This window comes from Chiloscyllium plagiosum, unplaced genomic scaffold (assembly GCF_037043375.1).
Source record: "Chiloscyllium plagiosum isolate Xiang-an unplaced genomic scaffold, Cpla_swu_hap1 HiC_scaffold_4, whole genome shotgun sequence".
Taxonomy (NCBI): Eukaryota; Metazoa; Chordata; class Chondrichthyes; order Orectolobiformes; family Hemiscylliidae; genus Chiloscyllium; species Chiloscyllium plagiosum.
The window spans coordinates 111,442,951-111,455,886 of record NW_028270142.1 but is presented as its reverse complement, the minus strand read 5'-3'; the positions used below and the strand labels follow the sequence as shown (position 1 = coordinate 111,455,886).

At 40.5% G+C, this 12,936-nt stretch overlaps 1 protein-coding gene across 10 annotated transcripts in view; it reads right to left on the bottom strand.

The window, feature by feature from the left end:
• LOC148150466 (uncharacterized) overlaps positions 1–12,936 on the bottom strand; it is a 229,662-nt gene that overhangs the window by 181,036 nt on the left and 35,690 nt on the right. For 6 of the 10 annotated variants that reach the window (XR_015757025.1, XM_087986604.1, XM_087986602.1 and 3 more), the window contains one exon: positions 5,526–5,669. The exons of 1 other annotated variant lie outside the window; for it this stretch is intronic. Coding sequence is in view for 5 of the 9 variants with exons in the window: in XM_087986604.1 (XP_087842730.1) it covers positions 5,526–5,669 (144 nt within the window). In the remaining 4 variants the exon portion in view is untranslated. Of the gene's footprint in view, positions 1–5,525; positions 5,670–5,795; positions 5,907–12,936 lie in introns of all 10 variants that reach the window. 3 more of the 10 variants (XR_015757028.1, XR_015757023.1, XR_015757024.1) reach the window with 1 other exon arrangement.

Below are 12,936 nucleotides of genomic sequence, written 5' to 3'. Positions count from 1 at the left end.
ACCGGTCCCAATGTCCAACAAATCTAAACCCCTCCCTCCTACACCGTCCCTCAAGCCACGTGTTCATCCTGCCTATTTTTTCATTTCTACCCTGGCTAGCACGTGGCACTGGTAGTAATCCTAAGATCACTACCTTTGAGGTCCTCCTCTTTAACTTCTCTCCTAGCTCCCTGAATTCTTCTTTCAGGACGTCATCTTGTTTTCTCCTTATATCGTTGGTGCCTATATGCACCAAGACAACTGGCTGTTCACCCTCATCTTTTAAACTGCTCTGCAGCTGATTGGTGGCATCCCTGACCCGAGCACCTGGGAGGCAACATACCATCCGGGAGTCCCATTTTCGGCCACAGAACCGCCTATCTACTCCCCTCATAATAGAATCCCCTATGACTATGGCCCTACAAGTCTTTTTCCTGCCCTTCTAAACAGCAGTGCCCGCCACAGTGCCATGATCTTGACAACTGCTGCCCTCTCCTGGTGAGCCATCTCCTCCAACAGCATCCAAAACGGTATAGCTGTTTTGGAGGGAGATGACCGCAGGGGACACCTGCATTGCCTTCCTACTCTTTTTCTGTCTTTTGGTCACCCATTCACTGTCTCCCTCAGTAATTCTAACGTGTGGTGTGACCAGTTCACTAAACGTGCTAGCCATGATCTCCTCAGCATCGTGGATGCTCCACAATGAGTCAATCCGCAGCTCCAGAGCCATCATGCGGTCCAACAAGAGCTGCAGCTGGACACACTTCTTGCAAGGGCAAGAGTCAGGAATGTCAGACACGTTCCTAAGCTTCCACATCAAGCAAGACGTGCATGCTACAGGTCTGAGGTCCCCTGCCATTGTAAGCTTAGCTTTATATGAACTAACTAAAACCAAACAATGTACTTAAATATAAGAAAAAGAAAGATAAAGAAATAAAAACCTTACCTTAGAGTCTTTTTCTTCCGGTTAGGAGTTTTATTCTTGGCCTATCCTTATCATTTTCCATAATAGCCCTCAATCTAATTGAGGTATGGTCATGAGAATAGATGGTACAAGAAGGAGGGCTTTATATTTCTGAGGCATTGGGACAATTTGTGGGGCAAGTGGGAACTGTACAAATAAGATCGGTTACATCTCAACAGTAATAGAACGAACATCCTCACAGTGGAGGTTTGCAATTGCTGTTGGGATAGATTTAATGTAAATTGGCAAGAGGAGGGGTCTTGACAAGTTATTTAGGGCGATAAAAGCTGAAATGGACTTAGAAGTTAAAACATGAGCAAGTGAAACTGGAAGGAAGAGAAAACAGGTGAGGTAAGAGGGAAATGAGCTGAGTAAAGATTTTAATGCAATGAGCCCAGGGAATATGATAGATGAATCAAGGGTAGGATAGGTATATGGGGAATGATATCATAGCTATAGCTGAGATTTGGCTGAAAGATGGGCAAGATTGATAGCTCAACATTCCTGTAAGTAGTGTACTCCAACATGATAGAGAGGGGGACTAATGGGGGGATGGAGATACTCTATTGTTCAAGGAATCAATTATAACAGTGAGGAGGGACAATATCTTGAAAGGATCATCAAATGAGGCCACACAGGTCAAAGTGAAGGGCACACTGATCGGTGTATACTACAGGTCCCAAACAGCCAGGCAGAGACAGAAGATCAAATACATAATCAAATTTCAGAAAAATCTAAGAAAATTGGGGAAGTGATTGTAGGGGATTTAATTACCCAAATATTAACTAGGGTAGCTTTAGCATTCAAGGTAGAGAGGGAACAACACTTTTAAAATGTATCCAGGAAATTCTTTTTAACTAGCACATAGAACTCCAACAAGGGAAAGAGCAGTTCTGGACAGAATATTCAGAATGATCCTGGGCAGGCGGAAGATGTATTATTTGGGGAGCTGGTACAGGTTGTCACAAAGCTGGTCCTTTTTTCTAAAAGCTGTTCATTCTCTCAAGAATACTGTGCGCCTGGCTTTTTTCAGAGGGGTCCTAAAACAGACCAGGCTCCAAATTGACTGGTTTAGTATAGAGATGAAAAGGGTATTGGGAGGTCTTGTTGTTTATATGTAAACAGATGAGTCTTTAGCCCAAAGCTTTTATGTTTTAGAAGTGACCTTTATAATGAAAGGGGAGTGGTCAGTCCTAAAAGCTGAAGTCTTGTTTGAGTCAGTTCAGCACAAGCTGTGTGGAAACAGGCTGCTAATCTCTTTCTCCTTCCGCCCTTCAAACTTCAACCTGTAAGCCGCTGTTTCATTTTTACTGTGCTTAAGGAGTTTATTTATTGGGACTGTTGTGCATTTTCAGAACAATATAATTAAGTCTAGTTTGGATAGAATGAGTTCTGTAGGTCTTCTTTATTCTGTTTTTGTGATTCATTCCATAACGTTTGTGAATAAATTTTTGTCTGTTTTAAAATCTGGTAGTCAATCTAGCTAATTTACTCCAGGTACTTTTCACTGTACACTTACCGAAACAAGTAGCAAAGTCACAATCTAGACTGCCTGCTTAAGAATGTTTTGAGTAGTCTGGCCTAGTCCATAACAAGGCACATTTGCTTCCTCTGAAAGATAAAGTAGAACTCCTTGTCTCCAACCAGACTGTATGACATTAACAGAATAGGTGGAGTCAATATAGCATGAACATTAACTTATTCAGAACCATTATCTTATACAACAGAGAGCTTTGACAAGACAGTGGACTGGAGCAGAGGTCATGTTTTTGCAGCGAACTAGAGGTCCTCAAGGATTCTACCCCAAAGAAAACAGGAAAAGATGGCTAAGAAGGTTAATGCCCAGAGTTTGATCCAAGGACCTGGCAGCACAATAACAAAAATGACCTCACATGCATGCTTAAGATCTATGAACACATCTTCAAACAACCTGATAACCCATGTATAATGAAACCAGGGGATGCAGCAGTATTATCGCTGGACTGTTAACCCAGAGACCCAGATAACAGTCTAGGGACCCAGGTTCAAATGCTGCCACGCCAGATGGTGGAATTTAAATTCAATAAGTATCCGGAATTAATATTCGAATGATGACCATGAATCCATTGTCGATTGTCAGGTAAAACCCATGTGGATCACTAATGCCCTTTAGGGAAGGAAACCGCTGTCCTTACCTAGTCTGACCTACATGTGACTTCAGACCCATAGCAAAGTGGTTGACTCTTAACTGCCATCTGGGTGATTACGGATGGGCAATAAAAACTGCCTGACAGCAATGCCCTCATTCTCTGAATGAATAAAGAACCAAAAAATCTTACTTGCTGCCTGCTGAAACACTCACTCACATAGCTGTAGTCCCTTGCACTTGGGACTCATTTTTAACTTTTACCTCATCCACACATCCATTGCAAAGATGACAGCTTCATTCCAAACTTCCAATTTTCATTACTTTGTGCAAGATAATCACTGACATTCTTTCCACTCTTTCAGAAAAACATTGCTCATACATGCTGGAAACTGAGTCGCATTGTGGGGGAAACAAGGACATCTACATCTCCTGATAGATCTCTGTATCATGGAGCTACCTGAAAGAGAGTGTAGCACCCAGCAACACCGAGAACATTGGCAGTAACAGAATCATGAATCGCAGCTCACCCCTATTCAGATATCTGGTAGAATGTGTAAGCTGCTTGATTGTATGACCATGGGCTTTCTGCCTTCCACCAATTCCTCCCATTATCACATTCTTCCTCTGATGATCTTTTTATTGGTTTCTACCTAAAAACTGTTGCTTTTCCAGTCAGGTTGGGCTGAGCAGGAGGAGAAAGAACTACTCAGCATTGATTGAGACCTCTGTGATTTGGGACCTGACACTCACAGCTACTAGCTCAGACACAGGCACTGGATCCATTTGGAATACTGCACTTGGTTTTGACCAAGATACTTCAAGGAGAACTTATTATCCTTTGAGGATTGCATCACAGATTCATCAAAATAGTATCAGTACTTAAAGAGTTAAATTGTGAAAGTTTGTTACATTAATTATGGCTTAAATGCTCTTATTGTTAGTTATATTCAAGTATACAATCAGATAGTCATGTAAAGTATACCTTAAGGTGGGGGTCAAAATTAAGTTAAAGTCAGAGGCAGATTGCACAGGCAGGTCAGGCTCATAGACCATTGGTAATAAATTATTTTCAAAGGTATTAAGACTCCATCCATGTAATGCAAAGTGCAATCCTACTACTGTTTCGGCTTTACTGGGGTTAGAAGTTGAGTTATGTTTATCTAAAAGAAAGGGAGATCTCAATTTTGAGCTGACCTGTGTGCCATATTGTCCAATTTGTCTTCCCATTAATGAAGGCTCTGTGTTGAGAATATAATTCATTTTCAACCTCAGCTTAGAGAAGTGTTTGACCCTAAAACTGGTTGATGAAGTAGGACAAGAGTTTTGTTCCTTGCACTGAATAAGACTTAACAAAAAAAAATACCAACTGGATCCAACAAGGATAAATGAGTGGCTTATCTATAGTGTTAATGAGCTGTCATACATTGACATGTTGTTTTAAAGTAATCCATTGTTTGTTTATTTTTGGCCCATTTCTAATCCTGATCTGCTGTCAGACAAGAGATTTAATGAGATTTGAGTACAAATAGAAACCTTTCTGATATAACAACACCCTACCAATCAAGCAATAGAGTGGAATTTCAATTCCGCAGAATGGATGGGTTTGGATTCAATATCATGTTAACATGTAAAGTATTTTCAATTCAAACTCAGCATGCCTCAAACTGCCTTCTTCTGGCATTAACAGGATTGGGAGGTGCCACAAGAATCATTCACTCCCAGAAAGCAGGTATATTATTCAGATAGAGATATGGAATTACACAGTACAGAAGAGACCTTCAGCCCATTATTTCTGCACCAAAAAAAATTACTCTGAATTTACACTAGCCCTACTTTTTAGCACTTGACCCATAGCCTTTAATGTTATGACATTTCAAGTGTTTATCCAAGTAGTTTTTAAAGGTTGTGTTTTCCTTCCCCTGCTTTCCCAGGCAGTGCATTCCAGATTCCCACCACCCTTTGAATGAAAAAGGTTTTCCTCAAATCCCCTTTAAACCTCCTGCCTTTCATATGAGACTGACTCTGCAAACCTCAGATCTGATTTTCATTTTAAAAATAAACCTAGCCCCAATTGGAACTCCTAGGTCACAAGGAAAGCCTCCAGCTAAAGAGAAGTGAGGACTGCTGAACCCACTATATGTCTTTCCACTTAACTGTGAGATTGCTCTACTGCCACGTGATGGCACAAAGAACAATAGCTTTGCCTGAAATATGGTTCCTACCTTACCTTCATTCTTCATATCTCTCTCTCCTTCCTCTGTGCTACATGGTTGAACATCATATCTAATTTGGGCAACGCTTCTGATCTCTCCCTGAGGCTTTTGAACATCTTGTCAATTGGCCTCTAATCTCACAGATTCCCACCATTCTCAATGTCGCCATTCTCTCCCTATCTCTTCCTCATGGAACGGTCATAGTGAGATGCTCCCAAACTTTCTGAGGTTAATTACCCACCTTGGAGTCAATATCTGAGCTGGTGCACTGAGCAGGAGGTAACCTTGCTGATGTTTCGTCTGAGGCCTCAGTACTCTCATTTTCAGAGGTCAAGGAGATGGCTTCTGGAGCAGCAACCCATTTCACCACTGATGACATGGTATCCTGTTGGAATATTGAAGACAAAAGAAAGAGATAACTTAGTGACCAGTAACTAGGAGTGATGTACAAAGAATGACACTGGCAGCATGACACTGCGAGACTTGGTGTGTAATAGAGAGTGATACTTACTCAGTTAGTCCTACAAATCAGGTCTCTCTCCTCAGTAAAGATGAGGAACATGTTGTTGGACACCCTTCCATCTGTAAAGGCTCTTTCTCCAATATTGTGGGCTGTCTTTTTCTAGAATGAGGTAATGAAAGGGATTGAGTAGGATGAAAGTAAGTGCCATGATTGTTAGTGCTGGTGCAATCAGTGGAAAACTGTTGAGGTGCCTTAGGCAAGTGAGTAGGCAGCGCAGAGGCTGTGCAGGGTTCGTGTTATGGGAAGCTGGGGTGAGAGTGAGTGAGGGAAGATATTGCAGGCATTCACCAGAGTAGCAATGCATGAGACTTGAAGGGAGGTGTAGTAGCAGGGATAGAGTGAGTGTGAGTTATCAGCAAGAAGAGTGTGGCACACATCCTGGCAGAACAGATAAAGTCAATGACATTTTTGCTGCATTACTGGCTGTTCCTCCGGACCATGTAGACTGCATTGACCCAAGTGGTAATCTCGAACCGTGCTGACAGGGTCCAGTGTTGTGGTTCCTCTGCCAATCCTCCAGAAAGAGGATTCCTCTCCTTTGTACCACCCCTCTGATCAGGATCTCCATGTCCTAGTGGAGAATCGGGACACCATAGTCCTCTTGCTGACATCCACCTGTCCTTTCCAAGTGGGGCATCTTCAGAATGCCAGTACTCATGCAGGCACACTGCAGCCTTTTAAAGATGCTGTGGGGGCAAGGGATGCTAGTAATTTGATGGATATCTGCTGAGTTATGAGTTGTAAGGAAATGATGCATGGTAAGATGAGGCTAGAATCAGAAATAAGGCTCACAGCAGGTGAGGGATAGTAGTTACTGAGGCCACTTTAGTAAGATACAATGAAAAATCAATGTCAGGCATCTCAACGAGAACCCTCCAAAGATTTTGACACAACTCACACTTAGCCAAAAGAACATAAGATTTAATCCACACAGTCTTACAAGATAGCTTCCAGAACGCTTCCTGTGGATTCAATTGCACCCGAAAGCAAATAATTCAATTCTAAAGCCAAGCACAAAAGGTCAGTAAATAACTCATGGATTCCATTGAAAGCTCAAAAAGTGCTAAGATGCAACAATTTATGTCGTGTTGAAAGGATAATGTAAGGGATATCACAAGGAATTCCAGTATAATTGATTTTGTTTTGTGGAATGATGATTCATCAAAATTAATATTAGAGCCATTTTGTTTGATTTTGATGAAGGTATCTGGAATCAACCATTTTGAAGAGAAAGATTAGAAGCCAGAAACACTGCTTCTCAACAAAGGGACAGAGGGAGGCATTCAGAACTACTGCACCAAGCCAGGCTCCTAGAACCATAATCTGCTATAAAAGTGACACAAAGAAGCCAACACTCACTCCAAGGATCTGCTGTGCTCAGTCCACATGTGAGGAGCGATCTCCAGAACTTCTAGCCATGCATTAATCATCCCTGTCTTCCTAGTTCTATTTTTCCTGGTGCAGCACTGGGACCAATCCAGAGATTATTTTCAAAATCCTACTTTTTAATTTATTCTCTATTTCCTGAAAATCTTACATTAACAATTCAATGCCTTCCCTCTCTATCACATTGGTGTTAATATATCACCCCCTACAATCTGCAGAATTTTTGCATTCTCTTCATAATATTTTAACCTTGGCATCAGAAAATATCATAACAGATGACGGGGCTTGTGATGAAAACCATTTTTTGTACACAATTTGTACTATATAAACTAACAATCTGTGAAATTGGCAATATGCATGAAACAGAGAATTCCAAGGGTTACTACCTTTGACCACTTGAAAATATTAGTTACTTTGTGCAGGAACAATTCCTCGGAACAATGGCATTGCTTGTTGTGAAGTTTTTATAGGTCACTCAGAACATTTAAAGAACTTTAGGCAGTTGAGCAGAAACAATCAAAGGAGAATCTTTGGGCTGCTGGTCAGTCAGCAAGAAGAGGCTCTATCCCAAAAAGGAGCTCTTGGAGCATGCTCGGAACTGTTTAGACTCACTAAATGTTCAGGCAATCAAGAGATGCAGCTACTGCTGGGGTTAGAGCTTAGCAACCCCTGGCAGTGCTGGGAGCTCGGAAGAAGCCACATGCCATTAATACCTCAGTGCAGCTTATATTTAGTTTGAAGCATGTGCATAAGTTACTATTTGCTCTATGTAGGTGAGCAAGATTATAGCTCAGAGAATATGCAGGGTGTTGGTGAAGTAACGGCTTAGTGAAGAACAGTCTGTGAAAAGCTAAAATTGGGCTTGTGAGTGTTGCTAGAACCCAGGAACGCACAGTTCTGATTGGGACAGTGAGCTACCAAAAATGAGCATTTGTTCAACCATCTGTAATTAAATGGCTTTCGAGGGAGTTCCATAACAAAGTGTTCAATAGTGAAGAATCGGAACTGCTTGAAAAATTTAATAAGATCCCACACTATCACTAATATTTGAATTTCTGCTGCAAAATCTATTTGAAATCTATTGATAAATTTGAGTGCTGACATTCCCTAGTGTTAAGATTGATACATGTTTCATGGTAATTTTTAGTATTTGAGCCAATAAATGAATTTTGACAAATGCACTAGTTATTAAGGCAACAATTTGAGACAGCAAAATCCCATAGACAGCAAACAAATAACAATTGGTTGATTTGTTTTTGCTGTGTTGGTTGCAAAGTTGGCCCAAATATTAACAATTTGCTTTTCCTTAACATTCAATACATCAAACCTTCTAAGGTGGCAGCAGTGATGGCACCATTCATGTCCACCACAATCACTGGAGCAGGTTGTTGCAAGTTTCAATCAACAACTGAGGCAAAGGACAAGGCATTGCTCAACGACAGCATTCCTGGGGTTAGGAATTCTTCATCCAGTTCCTGGATTTGGCATCACAAGAGTTACTGAAACAGCTTACTTCATTCCACACCTGATGATTCCTTGTGGCTGGTGACTTTGAACAGGAGCCAAGGATTTCAGGCAGGCCCGACCTATCTGCTGAAATTTCAATTCAAAGCATGTAGGAAGAGGATTGATTTATAATTAAATTATATTAACAACCAGCTGCCCTAAACAGTTTTGACAGGAATCTACTTTAATTTATTTTTGAAGCATTATTCATTGCAGTGACAGTAAATGGCATTCTGTTTAAGTGAATGATTGACCAGAATTCAGAAATCTTATTTTCTGACATATTTTGTCTCTTCCTTTGCATGAAGCCCTGCTAATCGTTTTGGCTTATAAACGCATCAACAAGTCTACATATGCTGACGATACAAAGATAAGTAGAAAAGCCAGTTGAAAGGAAGGTATTAAGAGTCAGACCTTCAGCACTGGGAAAATTCCTATGGAGGGTGTTAAGCCGCTTGAGTGTTGTTGGAGCTGAACATATCTAGGCAAGTGAGGAGTATTCCATTACACTCCTGACCTGTGCCTTGTAGGTAGCAAACAGGCTTTGGGGAGTCAGGAGGTGAGTTACGCACTACTGGAGTCCTAGCCTCTGGTCTGCTCTTGTAGCCACAGTATTTATATACCCCAACCACCACCTTACCATCACCCCAAGCCCGCACTTGCACCCTTCCCCCATTCTCTGCATTTTGTACAGAGAATTAAAAAACATTTTGTTAGTCAGGAAATATGTGTGATCTAATCCTGATGCATGTTCATTTTCCATCAGTGTAATTGCCAGCTTGCTAATTAAAGACTCTTAACAATCAGTAGCTGTTGATCTCACTGAGCAAGACCAGGGACAATTCTAAACTGATTCATGTTCCAACCTGTTGAAGGGGTGACATGTTGGTGCTGATTAAAAATTAGTCATTTTTGGAGAATGGAAGCTATAATGTCAAGATTGATAACCAGTCCCAGCCTGGTTCAGAAGGAGGAAAATGGAGTCAGGGGCTGAGGGCAGAGACATTGAATATAATTCCTTAAATTCCATGGTTGCTGTTGAACCCAGCTGCTTACACCATTCTCAAGCCACTACATATCAATGCTGTTGGATGAAAGGACACTAGAGTATAAATTCCCTGCTTGGTTCCTTCTTTACTTTTATTTTCATAATAGATGGTATATCAGGAAAATTCATTCTCTGTCCAGTTAGTAGACCCTGAAAGGTATTGCTCATGCACAAATCAGGCCTAATTACTCAATTTCTGACACTGGAGATGGGAACCAATCATCCCAACATCCATCTACCCGTACCTTTATGAGATGAATCTACAATAGACTACATGACCACATGTAGTCTACCCATACCACATGAACTGCAGTAATTCAAGGAGGCAGCTCACCACCTTTAAGGGCAATTAGTGATGGGCAATAACATAACTGGTGCTGGGTCCACTGTTTTTCACCATTTAGATAAATGATTTGGATGCAAATATAGGAGGTATGGTTAGTAAGTTTACAGATGACACCAAAATTAGTGGTGTAGTGGATAGTGAAGGTTATCTCAGAGTACATAAGGACCTTGATCAGATGGGCTAAAGTCCAAGAAGTTTAATTTAGATAAATGTAAGGTGTTGCATTTTGACATGGCAAACCAGGGCAGGATTTATACTATTAATGGTAGGGCCCTGGGGAGTGTTACTGAACAAAGAAATTCTAGGGATGCAGGTGCATACCTCCTTGGAAGTGGAGTCACAGGTCGACTGGATGGCGAAGAAAGCATTTGGCATGCTTGCCTTCATTGTTCAGTGCATTGAGCATAGAAGTTGGGACATCAAGCTGCAGCTGTACAGGACACTGCTGAAGCCAATTTTGGAATACTGCGTTCAATTCTGTTCTCCCTGCTATGAGAAAGATGTTGTTAAACTTGAAAGGGTTCAGAAAAGAGTTACAAGGATGTTGCCAGGATTGGAGAGTTTGAGCTATAGGGACAGGCTGAATTGTCTGGAACTTTTTTCACTGGAGCATAGGAGATTGAGGAATGATTCTGTAGAAATGTATAAAATCATGAGAGGTATAGATAGCCAATACCTTTTCCAGGGTAGAGCATTGGTTAATGTGAGAGGGGAAAGATTTAAGAGGTACCTGAGGAGCAACGTTTTCTTGCAGAGGGTGGTGCGTGTATGGAATGAGCTGTTAGAAGAGGCGGTGGAGACAGGTACAATTACAACATTTACAAGACATCTGGCTGGGTATATGACTAGGAAGGATTTAGAGGGATATGGGCCAAATGCTGGCAAATGGAACTACATTAGTTTAAGGTATCTGGTCAGCATAGACAAATTGGACCGAAGAGTCTGTTTCCACACTGTATAAACCTAACCCTATCACTGCTGGCTTAGCTAGCAATACCCAGACACCATGAATGAATAAAACAAAGAATAAAATACTTTCAAAACATATTAAGTCCAAGAGAGGATATGGAGAGTATTTACTAGAAGGAAACAAGGGCTAGGGAACTTCTTTTATGGGAAAAAATGAGAGATACTGGTAATCATTTGATGCAATGAAAATCAAGTTGTTGATTAATCATAGCCATGAATTGCTGTCAATGAGCTGACAACATGGCAGCTATGACATGAGGAAAATCCCAGTTGTCAATTATGCAAGTTTGCCTCTAGTATGCTGTTTTTCCTGATGAAACAAAATTTGTGCTATCCCTCACAAGAAACTGGACATGGATTTTGAAGAACCCAGCAGAAATTTATTATCTACAAACACAACATTCATTATGCACTTAAAAGGTATTAGATTATGTGACAACATAAACGCTTGTTTAGAATATCATGCTTCAAGTAATCCAAGGCAGGATGGAGTATGGGATCTATATAAACTCAGGTCACATGCAATGGTAATAGCATGATAAGGAATTAATTAAAGGTATTCTGACATACTGACTGTGAGACCTGCCACAACATATCAAAGATGAAAACATCCCAAAATAGATGTGCATGATCAGCAGATATTGTTAATTCAATACTTAGACAAACTGGTTAAACAGAGTTTACAGACTAAAGTTTCAAATTTCAGTGTAACACTTTAGAATCTTGACAACATGATCTGATTTAATGTTTGTACACACACCCAGAGAGGTACACATTGTTTTATGTTGCTTTTGTTTGACTACTTGATTGTTGCCACTCAACTTCAATGCAGTCATTGCAGAATTCCTCCTCACTGTGTTTGCATGATTGATATGCTATACATTGGTTTGAACTAGATTTAAATATTCATTCATGGGATGTGGGCACTTCCAGCTGCGCTATCCCCAATTTTTTTAGAGGACAATTAAGAGTCAACCACATTGCTAAGAGTAGGGAGTCATATGTAGGTCAGGCTAGGTTAAGTATGGCAGATTTCTTTCCCTTAACAAAATGGCAACAATGAACCACATGGGTTTTAAGAAAATCAACAGAATGTTCATGGTCACCATTAGTTTGGCTTTTTCAACTCCAGATACTTATTGAATTCAAATTTACTATCTGCCAAGGTGAGATTTAAACCCATGACCTTACAGCATTACTAATAATCCAGAAATATGACATTACCTTTACATCACCACTACACTTATGTGCTTTTGCAATGTATCACTATGACTTTGTATGCTCTGGACAGGTTACATATTTTAGAACTTTTTGTAGATATCCAAGTATTTCTAACTCTCACTCTCTGCCCAATGTGCAGTTGCAATAGTTCTCTACTTATTCACTTGTCAAGCAACTCTTTCATTCTCCTCAGACCGAATAATTTCTTGTGTGTCAGAATGCTTAGACGATTGATTGTTGGACAAGTGAACAAAATTGTACAGTTGTAAGCCCTCCTCCAATGATGTAGCAGGTTAACGCAGAGAGGCAATATAAAAAACTGCTCTTATTGTTCAACATTTAAGTGATAATTGATTTCATAATTTATCCTATCAATTCTGCGAGATCATTTGAATGTGGATCGTGCAAAAATGCAACATCAGCAACTCCCCAAGCACATGTCTTGAAACAGTTTAGCAGTGTACTGCTGTCTGTTGTCGGATATCAGGTATTCCGGGATACCAAAAGTTAAAATAGCACTCATCATGCTAATGGAAATTGGACTCATTGTGTTGCTGTGTTGAATAATGGGAAATTTAGAAAAGTATCTGGTCCAAGACTCCATGCGCTTGCATTTGTTGTTACTTCTGTCAAAAACAATGGATTTTAGCACA